The sequence below is a fragment of the Gopherus evgoodei genome, chromosome 3, assembly GCF_007399415.2.
Source record: "Gopherus evgoodei ecotype Sinaloan lineage chromosome 3, rGopEvg1_v1.p, whole genome shotgun sequence".
NCBI classification, from domain to species: Eukaryota; Metazoa; Chordata; order Testudines; family Testudinidae; genus Gopherus; species Gopherus evgoodei.
The window spans coordinates 107,386,685-107,409,692 of NC_044324.1; the positions used below are offsets into that span (position 1 = coordinate 107,386,685).

At 42.0% G+C, this 23,008-nt stretch overlaps 1 protein-coding gene across 1 annotated transcript in view; it reads left to right on the top strand.

Moving 5' to 3' along the window:
- Positions 1-23,008, top strand: part of RSPO3 (R-spondin 3) — an 86,172-nt gene that overhangs the window by 32,137 nt on the left and 31,027 nt on the right. The window contains exons 2-4 of the mRNA XM_030556254.1: positions 11,914-12,105; positions 13,705-13,851; positions 17,236-17,433. Of these exons, the coding sequence (XP_030412114.1) occupies positions 11,914-12,105; positions 13,705-13,851; positions 17,236-17,433 (537 nt within the window). The remainder of the gene's footprint in view (positions 1-11,913; positions 12,106-13,704; positions 13,852-17,235; positions 17,434-23,008) is intronic.

Consider the following 23,008-nt stretch of genomic DNA (forward strand, 5'->3'; position numbering starts at 1 on the left):
ACAGAGCGAGATGGGTACCCAGAAAGCACCTACTACAGGACAGGCCAAACAAGGAAAATAACAGAACACCACTGGCAGTACACACCCCAGCTAAAACCTCTCCAGCACATTATCAACGATCTACAACCTATCCTGGAAAACAATCCCTCACTCTCACAGACCTTGGGAGACAGGCCAGTCCTCATTTACAGACAGCTCCCCAGCTTGAAGCAAATACTCCCCAGCAACTACACACTACACCACATAAACACTAACCCAGCAACCAATCCCTGTAGAAAACCTTATTGCCTACTCTGTCCCCATATCTACTCTAGTGACACCATCAGAGGACCAAACTACATCAGCCACACCATCAAAGGCTCATTCACCTGCATGTCTACTAATGTTATATATGCCATCATGTGCCAGCAATGCCCCTCTGCCATGTACATTGGCCAAACTGGACAGTCCCTACGTAAAAGAATAAATGGACACAAATCGGACATCAGGAATGGTAACATACAAAAGCCAGTAGGGAGAACACTTCAATCTCCCTGGACATTCTACAACAGATTTAGAAGTAGCTATACTTGAACAAAAAAACTTCAGAAACAGACTTCAAAGAGAAACAGCAGAACTAAAATTCATTTGCAAATTTAACACCATTAATTTGGGCTTGAGTAGGGACTGGGAGTGGCTGGCTCATTACAAAAGCAGCTTTGCCTCTCCTGAAGTGGACACCTCCTCGTCTATTATTGGGAGTGGACTACATCCACCCTGATTGAATTGGCCCCGTCAACACTGGTTCTCCACTTGTGAGGTAACTCCCTTCTCTTCTTGTGTCATTATATAATGCTTGCATCTGTAATTTTCACTCCATGCATCTGAAGAAGTGAGGTCTTTTACCCATGAAAGCTTATATCCAAATACATCTGTTAGTCTTTAAGGTGCCACCAGACTCCTTCTTGTTTTTGAGAATACAGACTAACATGGCTACCCCCTGATACTCCTCATGTAGAGAAATATATGTCTGAGTGAGAGAGAGAGAGGGAAGGGCACATACCTCAAAGGCAAGAGATAATGCACAAAGAGTGATGGAAGAAGTCCCAAAGTGAATGCCAAACATATTTGCTCCACAAGAAGATCAAGACATTTGGAAAAACAGAACTGAGTACATTTAAGATGAGTAAGAAAATTATTTAAATCATATTCATAACATCACTAAAACCTAGCAAAATTGATTAGCTAATGGAGTTGGTATTTAAAGTCAAACACTTGTACTGGAAACCACTGGCTACTTTAAAATGGCTGATTTTAAAAAGAGGGTGAAATTCTGGCCCCATTGAAGTCAATGGGAGTCTTACAGTTAGCTGCCATGAGCAGTGGATCAAGCTCAGAATGAACAGCAATCAAGCACAAGACCAGAAGGTAGGTACATTACATAGAGCTTCAGTAGGACGTGTGTGTGGTTTTAAAAATAATAAACCCCACGCCTCTGGATGGGGGAGAAACCCTGTGATTGGCTTAATGGAAAAATGTATGTTGAAGAGTGATCTGAAGGAGGAAAGAGTGGGTTCCTACCAGAACAGGAAGCAAGAAAATTTTGCTTGTACAGTACTGTAAGGGGCAACACAGAAGTCCCAGAGAAGAGACTATGAGATTCATAGGTTCTAAGGCAAGAAGGGACCCACTGCATTAATCTAGTCTAACCTCCTGTATAATACTGGGCGTAGGATGTCCCTAAATTATTTCTTGTCTGAACTAGAGAATATTTCTTTTGGAAGAACATCCAGTCTTTGATACAAAGAGAGTAGGTATTTCAGATGAGTAGGCAGAGCAAATGGCAGAGTAGGAAGAGATGAAATCAGAGATGTATGCTGGGATAGATTTGCTCAGACCCTTGAATGTGAGGGCCTGGAGCTTAATCTAGATGTGGAATGTGAGGAGCCAATATGAGATACTGTATGTGTAGTGACTGGTAAAGATGTGACTGTGTAAAAAGTGAAGCAGCCATTACAACGCTTATGTTCAACAACACAGTAGAACACCCCGTTTACGAACTAATTGGGGAATGAGGCATTCATATTATCATGAACATCTCAAATTTACCATAGATAAAGTGCATAAATTGCAGTTTGGTGCACTGCACTGTTTTCTTGTCTTACAAAGCACTGCACAGAAATGTGAAGTGCATTGAAAACATTAGACTGTGAAGGGATTTCAACTTGTTCTTCATCAACATCACTTTTGTTATGTGATTTTTTTCCCCCAGCCCCAAAAAACTTGATTTTTATAACTGGTTGTTTGTAAGATTGGTGTTTGTAAAATCAAGGTTGTACTGTAGTTGAAATGAGGAATCTTGGTCACTAGAATTTATTCACTGGAAGATGGAATGTTGACTCAACATTTAGAATGTTCCCTGTGTCTTTTAGAAAAGTTTGATGAGATCTTAATTGCCCCCGAGACAGAAAGGAACTCAGTTTAACAGTATCTCTAATAATACAGTATCCCTTAGAATTACACTACCAGCATTGCATAGAACAGGGGAGGCCAAACTATCACTCGTGAGCCACATGTGGCTCTTTTACCGTTACCTCCATGCCCCCACCCTTTCTTCATCTACCAAAGGAGGGTGTGTGGGGGACCTTGGGACCTCTGCTTTGCAGCAGGGTAGCGGGGTAGGGGCTTCTGCCCAGCAGGGAGAGGAGGCTCAGGGCTTCAGCCCTGTGGGGAGGTCAGGCTCAGGGCTTGCAGCTTCAGCAGGAACATGGCTGAAGCTTCAAGCCCCATCAGACACCTCCTACAGTGCTGAAGCCTCGAGCCCCCGCCCCCAGCAGATGTACCCCAGCTACTGAACTTCTGAAGATTGTCGTATGTGGCTCAGATGGCCAGTAAGTTTGGCCACCCCGCACCCGTGACATAGAAGTTCAAAGGTTGATGTACTCATGAGGTAGATTCTGATTTAATATATACTGTGGTAAATCCAGGATAACTCCATTGAAGAAACAATAGATTTTGATTTACATTGATGTGAGTGAGATATGGATTTAACCCATAATCATAATCTTCTACTTCAGAGATGAGAGTGCTACTAACTGAGCCATACTCCTGATAGTTATTATGCAATATATTATACAATTAGATAATGTATGGAAATATACAGATGGTTTTACCTATATCCTATAAGGATGTTACTCCTGTAAGAATATTATTGCACAAGAAAACACTCTTCCATTCACTTTAAACATTTGATCCATGCCACCGATCAGAATTTACACACAGGATTGGGAAGAGGGTATTGATAGAAAACACGTCCATTGAGTAAAGCCAAAACAGTAGGCTGGCTGGTTACATGACTTATTAATTTTTTTTAACATTGCAAGCAGGGTGGTAGAAAATCATAATTTCTATATGGGGCTATGAGTTCTTGCTGTTTATGCCCTTCTCACTATTCCCCAGCATGTCAAGAAAAATCTGTTATTTCCTGCTGTTCTTTCTGTGGTTCCTGAAACAAACGGAGAGAGAAAAGCTCTGGTCTCAAAAGACCGTGTGGGAAACTTTCAAATGCTACTGTAATTGTGTAATGTTGACAGTCTGAGCTGAGTGATCCTTGTACAGCTTGCAAGTAAAGGAGCATCTCTTCAATATTCAACAATAAAAGTCTCTAGTGGCGTAAAGTCACTGACAAGGAAACAGAGCTCTGGGGCCAGGTTCTGCTTTCATTTCTTCCTGTGCAACCCCACTGACTTAAAGGTACTTTCTCAGAATTGGCAAAGAGTTCTGTAGCACCTTATAGACTAACAAACAGTAGGTACCCAACGAAGTGGATATTCACCCATGAAAGCTCATGCTCATGCTCCAATACGTTTGTTAGTCTATAAGGTGCCACAGAACTCTTTGCCGCTTTTACAGATCCAGACTAACACGGCTACCCCTCTGATATTTCTCAGAATTGCAGTCTTTAATACCAGGCATAATGTTAGTGGCACATAGAGAATCCTACAGTGTATTTATGATTCAGAGGTTCTAAGGCCAGAAGGAACCATTGTGATCAGCTCCTGTATAACACAGGCCATAAGATTTCCCTGTATGAATTCCAGTTTGAAATAGCATGTTTTTTTGAAAAACATTCAGTCTTGAGTATATATACAGTATGTTTAGGCATAGAGGAGGTAAATAAACCTTCTCTTTTGTCCGGGAAAGAAGGTGGGTTGATGGGGGACACATCTCCAAATGGCATTCCGTGGTCCAGTTTGAGTTTTATATGTGCACCTTTTAGGGTGACCAGACAGCAAGTGTGAAAAATCGGGAGAGGGGGTGGGGGATAATAGGAGCCTATATAAGAAAAAGACCCCAAAATTAGGACTGCCCCTATAAAATCGGGACATCTGGTCACCCTAGCACCTTTGAACTGTGTAAAGTGATTGGGTATCTTCATCTTGCAGGATTAGGCCATTAAAGGGAAACCCTGGGACTAGACAGTTTTCAGAGTAGCAGCCGTGTTAGTCTGTATCCACAAAAAGAACAAGAGTACTTGTGGCACTTTAGAGATTAACAAATTTATTTGAGCATAAGTTTTCGTGGGCTACAGCCCACTTAATCGGATAGACAGGCACCAAAATGACCACCTTCCAAGATTTATATTTTTCCCCGACCTGATGAAGGGCTCTGTGTAAGCTCGGAAGCTTATCTCTCTCACCAACAAAAGTTGGTCCAATACAAGATATTATTTCATCCACCATGTTTCTGTAATATCCTAGGACCAACATGGCTACAAACACATTGCATAAATTTTTCCCTTCCTCTTTTTTACTTCGCTTAGCATGAACACTTTCCCTACTAGTAGCTGAAAGAAATGAACTGGCTGGATTTTGGCTGGTGGTGACATTTGTCTTCCTTATTATAATAGCTTATAAATTCCACACTGCCTTTTCTATTATAGACCATCCTGTCTAGAAATAAGGGGAGGTAATAGACCAGCTGCAGTCTGTTATGCTCAGGAAAGATTTATGGACCTCTTCTCTTGAGGGATAGGGTCAGATAGGGATTTGGAAACAAATACAGCTACCTATGAAAGTGATATCTGTGGATGCTTTGAAGGACTTTTCTAATATTACTGCTTTATGTAGGGAAGATGGTTTTTGGCCTGGGTTTTCTGTTGTCAGAACAACCTTTTACTTAATCTAGTAATGTAGCTTTACCTTGTAGATCTACTTCAGCCCCTGCACTGCCTGAATTTCCCATAACCCTGAATTTTGATGGAGATATGCAGCCTGTATGGGAAAACAACAACTTTCATTCCATCTCCATGCAAAGAATTTTTCAGTTTATTTACAAAACTCCTTGGAATGAGAGTGAGCCATTTGTGGTTCCTGTGGCTGATTCGGGGGTTATTTCTGCTGTGCTGAAGATGCTAGTCAATAGAATTAAACTCTCTGCTCCCCCCTGGTGAGGTTTTACAGTCTGTTGATCCTGTTTCTAACCAAACTAAGGGGAAATGTTTCTGGCAGCTAGAGTATCTAATGATCAGGCTCATTGTGCCAGACGTGTTTAATAATGCTGAGGCATTCCCCGGTGAAATCTTGCCCTTGTGTGATGAAGGCCTGCTTGTTGGTTGATACCGCTATAAAATGGTCATGGATACTTTTTGAGGCTGCTGTCTAATCCCATACTTATGTTTCTGTTGCTCTTTGGGCCGGCTGACACTTGATGTGCAAAAGCGGTTGGTTTCTTTGCCTTCAGATGCAGAGTACCTCTCAGGGGAGGAAATGCTCTGTCAAGCCAGACAGGTATCTGAGGAGACTTTTTTCCATCCTTTTGGGATCTCATTGTAAAACTATTTTAGTAGTCTTGAGACTGTTCACCCTATGCTTTGTACCATGAAAGGCAGCAATGTTCTAAAGACCAAAGCTGCTTAGAGTTGGTTGGGCAACTCCCACGTTTTCATATTCTCTGTATGTATATATATCTCCTCACTATATGTTCTATTCTATGCATCCAGTGAAGTGGGCTGTAGCCCACAAAAGCTTATGCTCAAATAAATTTATTAGTCTCTAAGGTGTCACAAATACTCTTGTTCTTTTTGCGGATACAGACTAACTACTCTGAATCCTTTGACTCTGAGGAACAGACCCCTCGTATACCATCCTCTTTTGGAGGAAATCTTCAATTGCTTGTGGATTGTGGAGAGGAAGGAGAGAGTTTATCTTGAACAAGGAGACCTCCAGACATTCTATTTTTGTGACTACATTTCCTTTCCAAGTAAGAGTTACTAAGGTTTCTCCAAAAGTGGTCAAATATGAGGTTTGGTTTATATGAAGCTCATAGCTTCTCCAGAGAAGAGCTACATAGAGGATTCCAGATTCCAGAATCCTCTAGCTTGATGGGGGATCTGGTCCATTTTGGATCACTTGTGGCTGACCAAATTTAACATTTGCCTCACATGAGAGATTATTGGTCCAGGAAGCCATGAGTAACCATGTCTCCCTAGTGAGGATTGGGACTCACTTCTATAGCATGTCCATTTTGGGAGCTGGCCTCTACATTTACATCTTGGAGTTGAAGGTGATAGGCTCAGTAAACTGTAGGGCAGAGAGACTAACTGATTTGTCCTAGGCTACATTCCAAATCAACTCAGAGAACAGGAAAAGAATACAGAAATTCTAACTTCTGGCCTTTTGTTCTAATCACTAGGCCGCACTCCCACCCAAATTCTATCTATCTATCTATCTATCTATCTATCTATCTATCTATCTATCTATCTATCTATCTATCTAATTGTGTTTTTTTGTTACATTCCATATATCTACAAAATCAAATGGCAAATCAAATTATGGGCAAGATGTACAATTTTATTTGCAAATGTTGTCTGTCTAGTTTAAAAATCTTTTTTGTTTTTCAAGTTTTAGTTGCTGCACATTGTTGAAATCTCCACATATCATTTAAAATTAGGATTAAATAATTTCTTGTTCTTAACTCTCTATTTTTAATAGGCAGATTTCAACTCACTTTTTCCAGAGTATAGCTTTGGAAAATACTAAGAAAAAGGGAAATCCTAGTGATTTTATTTGCTTATAATACTCAAAATGATCATCTGAACAAACATCTTGCACTAAAAAAGCCTCCAACGCAAAAAGGCTCTAAACTAAGAAGAGAAGCTGAATAGTTCACAAGCAGTTCAGTTTCTTCTCTGGTTTGTTGTGGTTGAAGTTTCACAAAATTAAAAACAGAGGGCCAGATTCTGCCTCAATACACAAGCTGGTGGGCTTGAGGCACAATTTGAATCTCTATGGTGGATATTTCATCCTGTGTTCCTTCCTTGAGAGTGCAGGATTTTAGTAAAGGGTCAAATTAACCCATGTTCAGACTGAAGGGGAGATGAGAGTGTGCTCCTACCTCTAGTGGATAGACCCATCTCTGCCCTGGATTACTTTTATTCTGGTTCGTAAAGATAACTCAGAGGAGTGTGGGTTTTCTTTCTTTCTTTTTTGTTGTTGTTGTCTGTTTTGCCTTTGGAATGAATTAGATTGCTCCAGATGCCATGTGGTTTCACAAGAGAACATTTCTTGGACTGGTCTACAAGGCTAAAACCCAAATCTCTTAGCTCTGCAGCCAGTGCCTAACAAACTAGGCCACAGCACCTCTCAGGCAAGACAATGGACCTCTCTGTGCCTTAGACACCACAGCTCAACACAGTGGCTCCTAAGAATGCTTTGCACTTACCTAGCACTTTTTCACCTGTAGATCTCAAAGCACTTCCCAAGGCACGTATGCATTATTTGCTCATTTTCACAGCTGACCTAACTACAGACATAAGATTTGAAGCAATGTTTGTGTCAATGGCATTGTGATCAGGTTGTCCCACATTAGGATTCTGTTCCCAGCTTTCCTGTGGCAAGTCACTCTGCTATGCTGCAGCTACCCTGTCTGGACAAGAGATACCCAGTAAAAGTAATGGTGTGAGGTCTCACTAAGCATTCAACTGCAGCTTTAACACAGAGGCAGAGTAAGGGGCAGCGCTTAGCTTCACAGTCCCAGGAGCAGACCAGGAACTAGAGTGTGACTAAAGGGTCTAGTCCCTAGTTACCCTGTTGCTCCAGGGGAAAAGTAATTTCTGCCAGTTTTATACCTAGTGTAGATTATTTCCCCGCTCCCATGCCAGCTCGGCTATACTGGTCAGTGCTTTGGAGGAAAAGGGGTATACCAGAGCCTAAGCTTTGACAGCTTTCTGTCTGCTCACTCCCTACCCCAGTGTGCTTCTCCTTCGCGCATAGGCCATTGACCAGGGTAGCACATGCAGAGGAGTAAGGTGAATGGAGAGGAGGAGACCAAACTTTATCACATTCTGGACTCAGAGTGTCCTTTTAGTTTAGTTTTTTTAAAAAACTTTTTATTAAGGCAAAGCTACAATTAAATGTTAACATCCAACATAACTTGTTACTCATTCAGGATCACTTAATATTCAAAAAACCCAGATAAAGATTCTGGCTTGCTGGCTGGGGAACTCTCCTCTTCTGAGTACGCTAAACGGGGTGACCAAATTTCTAAATACCGAGCCTCTTTTTGGCACTTCTCTTGTGTACGTACTTGGCGTGAAAGCTTTTCCATCACAAGGATAGTCCATATTTTACCCTACCACAGCTCCACAGGAAGAGGAGTCACATTTTTCCAATAACATGCAATACAAAGTTTAGCCCCTAACAATAACAGATAAATGAATTTGTCATTCTGTTTTAAAAGATAGATCCTTTACTGGAGCATTAAGTCAGCAGGTCAGGGGATCTCATTTTTTCATAAGATGACTCTCTAATAATTTCCTCCCCAAACTGTCTAATTCCTGGACACAACCACCACATGTGCAAGTATGTGCCCCTTTCCTCACAATCCTTCCAACAGAGTACCTTGCTAGTAGCAAAAATATAACTGGAGTCAGATGTCATCTATACGGTAATTTATACAAATTATCTATGTGAGCAACGCAAATTGAAGATGTAAATCTCCTTTCCCATATAGACACCCACTCGTGCAGATCAATTTCTTTGTTCAAATCCCTCTCCCAGCTTCTCATCTGGGTTGTGTTCTTATCAACATCTTTTTCAATCAAAATTGTATATATCGAGAAATTAAACCTTTTGTTCCAGTTTGTTCCTGTGTCAATTCCTCAAATATTGTTAAAGGTCTAGATACAGACATGTTGTATCCAGCTATTTTTGACTTTAAAGGATTTGAAATACACAATCTTTGTATTATTTACTGTATTATGTATCTATTGGTGTGATTTCAAGTCAGGACCCAGGAACAGCTGTCCGAATTGAGTAATCTCAGCTCTTACCCACAATGAAGAGTTGCTTTGATAGTGTCAGTTTAGTTTTGAAAAGTATTCCAGACTAGTTTGGAGATCAATGACAAAAATAGCGTCCCGCCTACATTTCTTTTCTCCATCTGGTTCCATGGCAAAGCATAGTGTTGAGTTTTCAAGTAATATTAATTTCTGAAACACTTTACTGAACCTGCTCTTAAATACTGCCTCTTACATAAGCCATTAGAACAATCTACCTCTGGTTCTAATTTTGAAATGTAATGCAATTTCATTAGGTAGCTATAGGGAAGACAATAAAATTAAAAAAGGATCCATTTTAAGGTGTTTAAGCTAAAAAAAAAAGACTTCGTTTATTCAAAAACTTCCAAGCATCTTCTTTTCAATGGATTTAACACTGTATATTTGAAAGCAGGGGCGGTTTCTTTGTTTTTCTGTTGTGTACAGTTATATCAGGGTTCAAAATCGACATTATAAAGCAGCCTGAATTACAGCCTTAGGCTCTGTCTACACTTAAATGCCACAGAGGCACAGCTGCAGCTGCTGTAGACCCTAACTACAGCAACAGGAAGGGGTCTCCCATCGCTATATGTAATCCACCTCTATGAGAGGCAGTAGCTAGGTTGATGGAATTCTTTTCTTGTCATAGCACTGTCTACCCTGGGGATTAGGTTGGCTTAACTATGTCTCTGAGGAGTGGGGAGTTTCCACACCCCTGAGGGTTGTAGCCATGCTGATGTAACTTTTCAGTGTAGACCAACTCTTGGGAAAACTATTGGGGTCTCTTCATGCTAACAACAATATGATTACTTGTGCATGCTTTTATCATGCTGCTTGTATAGCTGGTACATATGAGAAAGAGGAAGAAAATGAGGAAGTGGCAATGCATATTTTCCATATTTGTAGTTAGTGGGGAGCTGAAAAATTGCCTTTGAACGGATCTTAATTATGGATAAATTATTATATCTGCATAATAAAACTTTTTCCCTGTCACAAGGGCTCATATATATAGGTTTCCCTAAGTGGAGCTGCACATAAGGCTTTCTCTGTCAAGATAACTTATTCATAAAGATCTACCTGTTACTAGTGTTCACACATATTTCCTGTCAGAAGTGCTCATGTATTTTAGACATTAGCTTTGATGACAAATATTTCATATCTCAGCTTCATTTTCTTCTCTTTGTTAGGTTCAGTGAAGGAAAATCATGGATAATTTTTAAACAATTTCAGTTTCTTAATCACTTGACTGTTCCTGCCTTTGAAAATGACCTCTTTATGAATAGTCACTTTTCAGAGTAGAATCTCATTTTAAGTATGTGCCTCAGAAAAAAATTGAAAACATGTAAGTACTTCTAAAGCAGGGGTTGGCAACCTTCGGCACGTGGCCCATCAGGGTAATCCGCTGGCAGGCCACAAGACATTTTGTTTATGTTGACCATCTGCAGGCACGGCCCCCCACAGCTTCCAGTGGACACGGTTCACTGTTCCCAGCCAATGGAAGCTGCGAGAAGCAGTGGCCAGCACATCCCTGCGGCAAGCTGCAGGGGGCCATGCCTGCGGACAGTCAATGTAAACAAAAGGTCTCACAGCCCACCAGCGGATTACCCGATGGGCCGCATGCCAAAGGTTACCGACTCTTATTCTAAACTGTTGAAGGATGCACAGTGCCGTGTTCTCCCCGCCCCATCACTGTTACCCTGTATCACACTGAGAAATATTTCACTGACCTCTCTCTATTACTGAAAGGTATGTTACAATATCTTCCTATTGTCTTCTTTAAAAACAACTGGTGCATGTAAGTACCACAAGAACCAAATATTTTTAAGCAGAGTAAACACGTATATGTCTCTATAGTGTGAGGCAATACAGTTTTTCTCTCTTTTTCCTGAAGAAATAGAATGATACACTTGAAAGTGGAGTAGAACGTCTACCTCTGTTCCATGCTGGAATGGGGGTAGTCTAAATGTCACAGTTAAGCCCAAACATCAGGTTGTAATTGCTAGAGAGTAAACATGCCAGAGTGAACATTCCAGTGTAAAAATGAAAGTGAGCAGGATGGTTCTTTGTGTCTGCTTATCAAGACAATTTTACATCAGATCTAACACTGCCATATTCCCGCACAGCAGAATTCAATTAAAAAAGATACTTAAACAATAAAGGAAATTACAGACTAGAGTGGGTTTTTTTTAATCATTTAACTATGAAATAAAAAGCACAAGTAAATTAATGCACAAAAACTATTTATTTTTGCTCTGCTGTCCAAACACATACAAGGCCTACACAAGCACAGTCAGTAAAGCCATTACTACTGAAGGAAAATCCTGATTATCCCCCAAGTTGCTGCTGTACCACAAAATCAATTTCAGATGTAATTTACTGTTAGTTATTCTTGCAAGATATGAACATATCATCTGAGCTTCCCATTTTAATGTGTATGAAGGCAACTAAGAATATCATTGAAACAAAATGTCAGGTCATAAGAGATGGAAGCAAAAATGAACCAGCCCTTGAAGGCTGTCACATAAGATTTTAACACAGCACTCAGAGTACAGAAGCATCATCATACCACCGGCTTGTCTAATCTCTTTTCTCCTTTTTAAAATAATTTGTCTTTTCAGTGCATCCCAATGTGAGCCAGGGTTGCCAAGGAGGGTGTGCCACATGTTCCGACTACAATGGATGCTTGTCATGCAAACCCAGACTCTTTTTTGTTCTGGAGAGGATCGGCATGAAACAGATCGGAGTATGTCTTTCTTCATGTCCAAGTGGATACTTTGGAACGCGGTATCCAGAAATAAATAAGTGTACAAGTAAGTGCTGGGGAAAACAATGCTGTACCTATATATTTTATATTTCTGATATGAGACTAAACCTCATATTGTGTATCCCTATGAATCAAGGAAGTTAAATATTAGATAGATAGATTCTTTAGTTTGTTCAGCCTTTTTATGCTGGTGCAATTAATATTCAACTGAGTGGAATTTTAGAGTGGCAAAGCTTAAGTAAAATATCTTTGTATGGATGACCTATCCAGGCACTGGGGATGGACTCCTCTCCTACATCCTTATTCAAAGGTAAAGGATACCATTATAGTCCACCAGTGCCACAGCTACAGATCAATGGCTGTAGCAGCAGACAGGGGCCACTGCAACTGCACAGAGTGGAACCTGTGACTATGAGATCCATACCATTTATACACTCATTGACAGTGCTCTTGTCAATCCCCCAGCCTGACCTCTGTTTCCCCATGAGATAGAGATTGATACTGAGGAGTACTGCTCCACATTGAGGTTTCCAGAGCTACTTTGCATGACCTCTCTGTAGCTATATACTATGCATAGCATAACCACAATGGTGCTTTTGCAATTTCGGCATGTTACTATATTCTGGTCAACTGTCAATTTATGGGGAAATGCTGAACTGTCATTGATTTTCTGTGGGGTTAGATGCCTAACTTCCTTCCTTCCTCCTACCCATCAATACTTTTTGAATTTTGACAAAATTTGACATTTTGAAATTTGAAACTAAAACCTGGAGAAAAACCCTTTTTTGACCAACTTTATTTACTAGTCACCTACGTGACTAAATAAAACATAGGAATTACAGCTAAGTAATTCTTCTTACTTATTGATGAGTGGATGCTGGAGCATAATCCTATATTCATGTAACCTCTGAGCCACTAAACAACTTCAACTAACTGTGCACTTTTCTCTAACAGTATCTCTAGAGTAAATGTAACCATGTCCTTTGTATATCACTTGCACAATAGTATACATACAAGTTTTATCCTATTGTTAAAAATCCATGTCTGGTAACTGGCTTCTGTCCTGTATGAATGATATAAACATAGTAATTATGGAAAATGCTGTGGGACTGCAACAAAAAGTAATGGAGCAGAAATCAGTCAATCAATCAATACAAAAAGAAAAAATAATAATTCTAAATTCTGAAATATGTTTTTAATTCTTCCAGAATGAATAGCGATATACTTGATGGACCTGATTCTCCACTGACTTGCATTTTAGCCAGGGCCAGCTCCATAGTTTTCGCCGCCCCAAGCAGCGCACCGAATTGCCGCCGTGGATGGTGGGGGCATTCCATGTGCCCTTAGGGCAGCAGGCGTGTTTCCACGGCGGCGGCAATTCAGCGGAGGGGCTTCTATGTTTAGCTGAAGCCGCCGCGGACAGTTAAACATAGAAGTTGCCACAGAATTCTCATTTCCCGCAGTGTAAAGGGGACTTCACATGGATATGAATAAAATGTACTCTCACTGGAAGGCCCTTATACATTGCCAGAGTGGCATAAAATATAAACCTAAACCTCGGCAAACATGTAAATCAGGGACTTAGTGTCTAACTGGGGTAAGTGAAAATGACACAGGATACAATTCTTCCCGTTTTGTATTACAGAATGTAAAGCTGACTGTGATACCTGCTTCACCAAAAATTTCTGCACAAAATGTAAAAGTGGGTTTTACTTACACAACGGAAAGTGCCTTGAAAACTGCCCTGAGGGGCTGGAACCCAACAATCACACGATGGAGTGCACCAGCATTGGTAAGTAGAGTCTCCAGCCTAAGCCCCAACCCAGCAAGTCCTACAAGTGTGGCACTCATATTAACCACATGGAGTCCGCGCAGGGGAGGACTTGCAGGAATAGGTTTAGAGTTAGGAACAGGAAACCCAACACGGTATCTGAATTATTTTAAAGAAAGGTTCAGTCACAAGAAGTGTTCTCCCTGCCATAACCTCAAGGTGTTTCCTGAATCTACCCTCTGACCCCTTCAGAACAATCCATTGCCCTCTGATGAGCAACTTCCAATTATTAGGGACTCTCCTGTGCCAGTTAAGCATAGGCCAATGTTTGGGATGATATGGAACACCTCAGGAATTCTACCTCAGGGATTCCTCCCCAAAATCTTCAGCATGCTGGTGAATATTGGTTGTACTACACCCCTTCAGGAAATGCAACATGCTTTCTCTTCCACACCGGGTCAGCTCTGCCAGCTGGTGCTTGGGAGTAGAGGGCAGAGCCATTGCTCCTTCCCCAACACTTTGAGGTGTCTTGCAGTATTGATAACTTCAGATGTTAAAAAATCATGAGTCAGCCCCTCTTCACCTTCCCCTCAATCATGAGATTTTTATACAGATGTTGGGTTTTTTATTTGTCTTCTGGTTTATGAGCCTTTCAGGTGCCTTCAGGACATATTTTTTAAGCTTTTGTTCACAGCCATGAGGAGTAGAAACTTACTTAAAAACTAATGGAAGCTGAGATTCTGATGTAATCACTTTACTCCAGGAGCTATGGCTTTAATTGAAACTTCAAATATTGTTGCAAAACAAGATAAATTCATGGAAATAGGCAACATTGATCCTGTTGCACTCAGAAAGTGCAAAGAGGGGAACAGTCCTTATGCTTCTTGTGCTGCCTATGTTGTGCAGCCACAGAGCTCTGTGCTACCACCTGGCACTGGTAGAAATCTGCTCACTCCATGAATGTGGATGTAAATCTCATGGTACCAGTGGAAATTGTGTGCATATTTTGAGAAGGAAGCAAAGCTTGAGCAGATTTGAAAGGAATTAAAATAATATACAATAGTTTTGCAGCTCTCTTCCCAAATATATATTTACCTCAGTGGTGGTGATGGTTTTCATAGTTTGATTTCCAAGCAAGGACTTTCATCACAGCAAAGAAACCTGAAGAATCATTTCTGCTTCTTTGGTGTGTGTTTCAAGCTGCCTAAGACTTAGCTGCTTTAACAATGAGTCAGTCTTGACTAGGAAAAGTCATTAAAAGCTGCAGAGAAAAAACAGACCTTTGCTGTGCATGTAAAGACCTATTATTTTAACAGGAGAGCCTCACATGTAATATGAAAAGCGAAGTGAGCCACATAACAATTAAGTGGAGATTTTTTGAGATCAGCAGTCTTCTAGGGTTTGTAAAATTTGGAAATAAGTTGCAGAGATGGAAAAATCTATTAGGCTATTAAATCCATCATCCTCATATTGTTGTAGGGTGTATTCCTCTACAACAGGGGTGACCAACCTGAGCTTGAGAAGGAACCAGAATTTACCAATGTACATTGCCAAAGAGCCACAGTAATATGCAGGGGTGACTCTATCTTTTTTGCCGCCCCAAGCACGGCAGGCAGGCTGCCTTTGGCTGCGCGCCTGTGGGAGGTCCCCGGTCCTGCATATTCGGTGGCATGCCTGCGGGAGGTCCACCGGTCCCATGACTTCAGTGTATCCACCACCGAATTGCTGCCAAATCCATGGGACCAGCAGACCTCCCGCAGGCATGCCGCCGAAGGCAGCCTGACTGCTGCCCTCATAGCGATGGGCAGGGTGCCCCCAGCGGCTTGCTGCCTCAGGCACGCTCTTGGAGAGCTGGTGCCTGGAGCCACCACTGGTAATATGTCAGCCGCCTCTCATCAGCTCCCCACCCCACTTCCAGCGCCTCCCACCTACCGGCAGCCTGCCAGTCAGTGCCTCTCCCTCCCTCTCTGCACCTCCCGATCAGCTGTTTTGTGGTGTGCAGGAGGCTCTCAGGGGGAGGAGTGAGGACATGGCAGGCTCAGAGGAGAGGGCAGGAAGAGGTAGAATGGGTACAGGGCCTGTAGAAGAGCCAAGGGTTGAGCAGTGAGCACCCCCTGGCACATTGGAAAGCTGGCGCCTGTAGCTCCAGCCCCGAGTCAATGCTTATACAAGGAGCTGCATGTTAACTTCTGAAGAGACACATGTGGCTCCAGAGCCACAGGTTGGCCACCCCTGCTCTAGACAGAGGATGTATATGGTATTAAACGTACACTACATTTAATCTGGAGGAGAAAAATTAGGAGATGGGCCAAACTAGGACAATTATTCAAAAGCACACTCCTAACCCTAACCCTAAACCTTCGCCTTTCCCTGCAGCGTGGGGCATGGGTCACTTGCTGGTGGATTCTCTGCAGCTTGAGGTCTTCAAACCACAATTTGAAGACTTCAATAACTCAGGCATAGGTTAGAGGTTTGTTATAGAAGTGGATGGGTAGGGTTCTGTGGCCTGCTTTGTGCAGGGGGTCGGACTAGATGATCACATTGGTCCCTTCTGACCCTAAAATCTATGAATCTATGAATAAACATTGAGAATTATCTACATAAGCATTACAGAAGCACACAAAATGCACTAGGTGATGTACAAGTCTAGGAAGGCACTCTTTGCTAAAGAATTTACAATAATAAGGGAGCTGGATCCAAATGTCCCTGGTCTGGGCTTTGCAAAAGCAAAACCCTACAAATGAAGTCCTCCAAACCCAACGTCTCTCCCAGTTTTCCCCACCTTTACCTGGTATGTGTTACAAATAGCATCCCTTTCATGGCTCTTGACTAAGTTGTTCAATACCAAGAGAGTGAACAACATGGACCTGATTCTCCTCTCACCTGGGTGTGAATCAAGTTTGATTCCACTGAAGTCTGAGGAATTATGCTTCTGTAAAAAGCAGTGTGAGATCAGAATCAGGCCTAATGTCTCATTTTGCCAAAACCTTTTTTTTTTTTTTTTGCTATAATTCTTGAATGGAATTGGCAAAAGCAGTGCAGCTAGTATGAAATAATCCTACTAGTACATAACTGATTAGCATTGTTTTACAGTTGCAAGCATTCTGGACAGGCCAAATTCTCCTCTCGGTTATACCTCGGTAGATCCAGAGTAACTCCATTTAGGTAAACAGAGTTACTCCCAATTTGGACCCGGGAAATTGAGAGCACTATTTGGCCCAGTTTCTCATCTGAGACTGGCCTTAGAAAGAAGATTTATTTGCTCAAGGCCAGCCTGCTTTTCAGTTTGAAGATGAATTCATTTTTCTTACATTTTGGTTGATGCATAATAAAATGAATATCCTGTATGCATTGTGTGCTCTTAAAGTTTCCAGTCTGGCTCAGCATGTTGTATGTTTGTTACAGTGCATTGTGAAGCTAGTGAGTGGAGTCCATGGAGCTCCTGCACAAAGAAAGGAAAAACATGTGGCTTCAAGAGAGGAAATGAAACAAGGGTCAGAGAAATTGTACAGCATCCTTCAGCACAGGGCAATCCGTGCCCAGCTACAAGTGAAAACAGAAAATGTATTGTACAAAGAAAGAGATGTCAGAAGGAAGGAAAAGGTACCATGTTATCACCATCATATGAGCTTGACATTGGGTTTGTTTAATAATTCACTTCTGAACTCCTGGGCCTGCATTTCTTAAGCCACCAAAACTCCCACTGGCATTAGTGTTTGTTTGGCCTGAGTGAGGAGATGTGGAATCGTGTCCTCGCACAGAGTAAAAACTGCACTGACTCCTTACGAAATCTGCCTTCTGTCTGATCAAACTCTAGAAGTATCTCCTCTCAATGGGTTCTGCAGGCAGAACTGCCATTGGCATTAGTGTAAGACCTAGGTGCGTAGTTAAAGGAAACCCATACAGATAAATAAGCTGAGGCCAAAAATGTTAGCCCCATTCTCTAAGCTGTGAATTCAGTGGGGAAGTGCACTGCACCAATCCCATACCTGGCACAGCATTCTTCCCCCAGTGCATTGCCACAGCTACTCTGGCTGTCACACGGGAGGGGATGGGAACCCATGCTCCTCCAGTTCCTGTTTCTTCCTGCCCACTCCTCAACCACATGCAAAGAAAGGATCACAGCCCCATGGAGACTGCTCTGCACTGCTACTCATGGTATGGGTAGAGCACTGGGAGTCAGAGAGGGTCTTACACCTCTCACTCTCTGCCTGGACACACAAAATGGGCCATGCTTTGAGTCCAAATTAGTTAATTAGTATTTAACCAGTAGCTGAAAACCTGTGCTGTCCCACAGGTATAACTTGTAGTCATGTCTGTAAAAAAGCCCAAAATGGCTGAGAAATGAAAAATTGGACATTAACAGACTGCAAAGTCCATGGAAGATTGAACCTGGTGATTTTCTGAACAAGAAGAGCCCTTATCGGGCTTGTAGCTGTTTCCATCGCTTCACACTAACTCAACAGACACTGTAAGCTTCAGAGTGATGTTTGGGGTGATTGTGTGCGCGAGTTGTGTGGTTGATTTGTGTCTGGGGAGCCAGTTATTGTGTGTGCTGTGAGATTTGCAGTGAGTTGTGCAGGTGCCAGTTGGTCACATGAGTACTCCACCAACTGGGCAGTTTCCCTCATGTAACCAATGAACTTGTTGCATGCAAATTAGCTGTAGAGTTAGGGTAGTGATTGGCTGAATTACCTCTGATATCACAACGCTCTAAGACTCTTAGTATGACATAGACACATGCTTACGGTCGCTGTACACCGCATGGGTGGAATTCGTAAAATCAAAATGGCTGAGAGTTTAAAAATTGGATGGTAATAGACGGTGAAATCCAGTGATGAATCAACCTGGTGATACTCTGAACAAAGAGAGCTCTCAGCCATGCTTGTAGCTGCTTTCCTCACTTCACATTAACTCTACAGACATTCTAGGCTTCAGAGTGACACACAGAGTGACATTCTCAGAATCCTGTGTAGGTTGTTATCAGTTACCAATCGTTTGTTGCAAGTTACTCATAGAAATGGACAAACTTTTTGCTACTACTAATATTTTTAGGGCTGGATTGTTTCATAAGGCCACAGGCAACAATAAAAGATGGGGTGTTCCTGCCCCACGCAGGATATGGCAGAGAAGGACTGATGACTCAGGGCACTACAATTTCCTTCCTGCATCCTCTTTGCTGCGGGAGGTAGTGTTCAGGGCTGGCCTATGGAAGCAGTAGATTGTACTTTCCCCCACCCTGTACTAGCTTAGCTTTGCTGGGCAGTGTACTGAAGGCAGTGGAGCCAAGGCTCCATCCATTCCCCATCCACACCCTATCCATCTTCTCTGGGGACAGCAAACAGCAAGAGCACAGCATTCATTTATTCCTATATACCAGCAATTCACAAACTGGGGTCCACGCATCCCTGGGGGTCCGCAAGGGCACTCCAGGGGATCTGCGAATCAACTGCACACCACGGAATACCTGTGGAGTTGGGGCGTGGTCCTGGGGCTGAGCACTTCTCTTGGAGCTAGCATCTGCACTGCTGCAAGAGGAGCAGGATCGTCCCACCCGAGCCTGCATGCAGAATTCACATTGTGTTTTCAGACACATCGGCTGGCTCTTCCTGTGTTTTCCCTCTGCTGCTGATTTTCACAGCTCCCAGGCCACCGGCCCTGCTGATCAACTCCACACTCAGCACCAGGACCTGCCCCCCCACTCCACAGCTGTTCCGCAGTGTGAAGTTGATTAGCAGGACCAGTGGCCCCAGGCATGACTCGCGGACCGCCTGGAACCATGAAAATCAGCAGCAAAGGAAAGCACAGGAGAAGCCAGAGCAAAGCAGCCTCTGCCAACCGGCGGGTGTGTCTGGAAGGCTGGTGTGAATTCTACAGGCAGCCCTGCTGGCTCGGGTGGGACAATCCTGCCCCTCTCGCAGCAGTGCTGATGCTAGCTCCAAGAGAGATGCTCAGCCCTTGGACCCGCCTCCACTCCACAGCTGTTCTGCAGCATGCAGTTGACTTGCATCCAGAGACATAAATAGGTTCTTACTTCCTCTGAATGCTGCTACGCAGTTGCACAGCTCGAGAGACAATCTAGCTAACCTTCAGTAACTAAGGATCATAATCAGTTTTTTGGTTTGGGGGTTTTTTTTTTGAAGAGGGGTAGGGGAATTGTTTTGTTTTGTTTTTTGCTGCCAAAGCTTGAGCAAACAACACAGGACTGAACATTAATGCTGAAACTGTAAATAACATTTTTCTCTGGGTGATGATGATATTGTGCATGCATATGGTATTTTGGCAGCATCTTCATATTGGTCAAGACATTTCATTTTGAAAAATGTCTGCTGTTCATGTGTAGTAAGTACTTTAAAAGAAACTCCTCACATATTTTACTGTCAATTCTTACTTTGTGCTTTATGGGACTTGTGCCAAACCATATTTGCAAAATATTGTATGCCACAAAAAGTCCTTTAAGGTAATAAATCTATTTTTGCAAAGTGCATAAAGTTGTTTCTTTTGAGCAAGTAATGGACCATAGTCTGCCCTGTTTTACACCCAGTGCTCAACCCCTTTGAAACTAGTGTGGTTGGATGAAGTATAAATTACAACAGCATCTTTCCCAGTGGGATTTGTATGTGTGTGTATGTCTGAAGGCAAAATGGAGCCCTTTGCTCTTTTAAAAGTTTTTAAATCCATGGCTACACCTAACTCCTGTAACAGTAGCCATGATTCTCTGTCATCTCCGCTATTATATACCTCCATAAAGAAGATGGATTATTTTTTAAAAAAAATCTTTAATAAAACCAAGGAAATTCACACAAAAAGCCAACTAGGTTAAAATAACATTAAGGACTGGATTATGGAGACACAAGCCAGGAAACTGAGACTTAAGGCTAAAAGTCTATACTTACTTTTCTACTGGAAAAGGGGAAATGAAGCTTTTCACCATAATCTCCAGGCCACTTCTGCCTCCTCACTCTGACCTCCCCCTCTTCCACAAAAAGAAAGTTTTGTTCCTTCGTGAGTGACACCTGAAATATACAAGAGCTCCACAGCGTAAATTCGTTCAGTGAGCTACACAGTAGAAAGCAGGGGGAAAGAAAGTTCTAGAAAAGAAAAGAAAAAAACAAGCAAAACTGGGTTCACTGTTAAGAAAAAATGAAAACCACACTTAAGTAACACAGAAAGCTATTTTGCAATGCATATGTTGTTACATCTATTATATTAAAGGTCACTGATAGATCTAGTAGTATCAGCACTGATGTTGGTCATTCCTCCATGGTCATAAGCAGATCATTAGCTAGTTCAGCAAGTGCTGTTTCCATGCAGAATCTAAGTCTGTATTCTGACTGTTAGGGATTTAGAGCATTGGCAAAGGACAAGTGATGATGAGTTTGTTTGCCACAATTGTCTCTGTGACTTGGCTCAGGAAGGTGAGATTAGAGACAGGGTGTTAGTCAGCTAAATTGCTGGTATCTCTCATAGGCATTTGCCTATGGTGAGTAGGCAGATTCAGATAAAGCGCATGGAAAGATTCTTTTGTTTCATTTGTCTATTGTGTCCTTTGGTCTGTCAAGATGGGTTGTAATTCTGCTTCTGCTTTTTTCTCACTGAAGTAGACTGAGAGATCTTCATGGGAGAAGGTGCTAGGTTCTGAGACAGAATGCAAGCAAACTGAAATAATTAGGTGAATCGAACCATAAATAGTTCTTCCAGCCTTGATTTAGCAGGCTACAGCTGCCCACATTAGCCTAGATGGACCATTGTTTAATCCAACATGGCAATTCCTATGCTCTTGTGTCCCAGGTAGGACACTCTAACACTTCTATCCTCACCTAAACCTTCTGAGGGTTTATTTCGGTATTTTCTACCCGTTCCAAGCCATGATGTCCAAATTCATCCAATCTGCAATATACTTGATCCTTTGCCCAGCAACTGATCCTGCTTCCCAACTGATCCCTTTCCTTTTTCTCCCTCATCTGTATTTTCTGTCTTGTAATCCATTCTCCAAGACACAAGCACCCTCCAGTTTAATAAGATGCTTCTTTTCCCTGCCCATGTTGAGATCCTTCTTTGATTTTGACCTTTGAATGAAAATCCCACTGCATGAGAGTCAACTGGTGCACTAGTTTGCTGCAATCACTGTCATGAGACTGATGATGATACCAAGTACTGCTGTGATTTCCTGAGGTGCAAAATGCATTATGGGACACAATGGAAAAAGAACTGAGCAAATACTGTGTATTATCCAGAAAGATTTGCTTACAGTTTTTTCATAAATGTGCTTTTGGCCATACTCGTGACCTTTCAGTGGTTGCTTTCTGCAAAGGTACGTGAGATTGGCTTTTACTGGCAGGAAACCAAACGTCAAAGTTGCATGCACAAATATTTGTGGAAAATGAATTTTAAGTTTTCATACATGAGTACCTGTATTTCTGTCAGAACAGCTCATCCAAATGTGGAAAAACTATACCATGTGATTTATCTGACTAATCACAACTAAACAATACACTTGGCCTTGCTAATATTGAATGCTATCAAAGGACATTTCATCATCAATCTGCCAAGATTAAAATAGTCACCAAAAATGGTCTAATAATTATGAATAAGGAATATATCATGGGAAACAGTGTTTATTATGCAAGAAAATATGCAGGCTAAAGTATCAAATATATGTATTTGTTGTGGAACATTAATTAATGTATTAATTATTATTATTTATTTGTATTACTGTAGTGGCTGGGAGCCCCAGTCATGGACCAGTAACCCGCTGTGCTCAGTTCTGTAAAAACACAGGAAAAAAAAGGACAGTCCTTGCTCCAACATGCTTACAATCTAAGTATAAGCTAATAGACGACAGCAGATACACTCAAACAGATGGGTTCAATTATTTCTAACAGCAGTTTAGTGACCATCAACTCAGGGCAGCCTGGAAGCATGGCACGACTGTGCTGAGAATTGCTTTTGACCAGGCGGAAGAGAGAGTGCTCCTTGGAAGCAGGTTAGCCCAGTGGGTTTGATAGGTAACACTTTGCTACAGAAAACCAAGTGGGTGCTTTGTGATTCTTCAATGCACCCCAGAAATGGGGAGGGAGAAATCTCCTTGGGCAGGGGGTGATCTCTAGGTGAAGAATGGAAGAGACAAAGGAGTAAGGGTGGGGGGAAGAGAAGGCTTTGGACAGGAGTAGTTTTA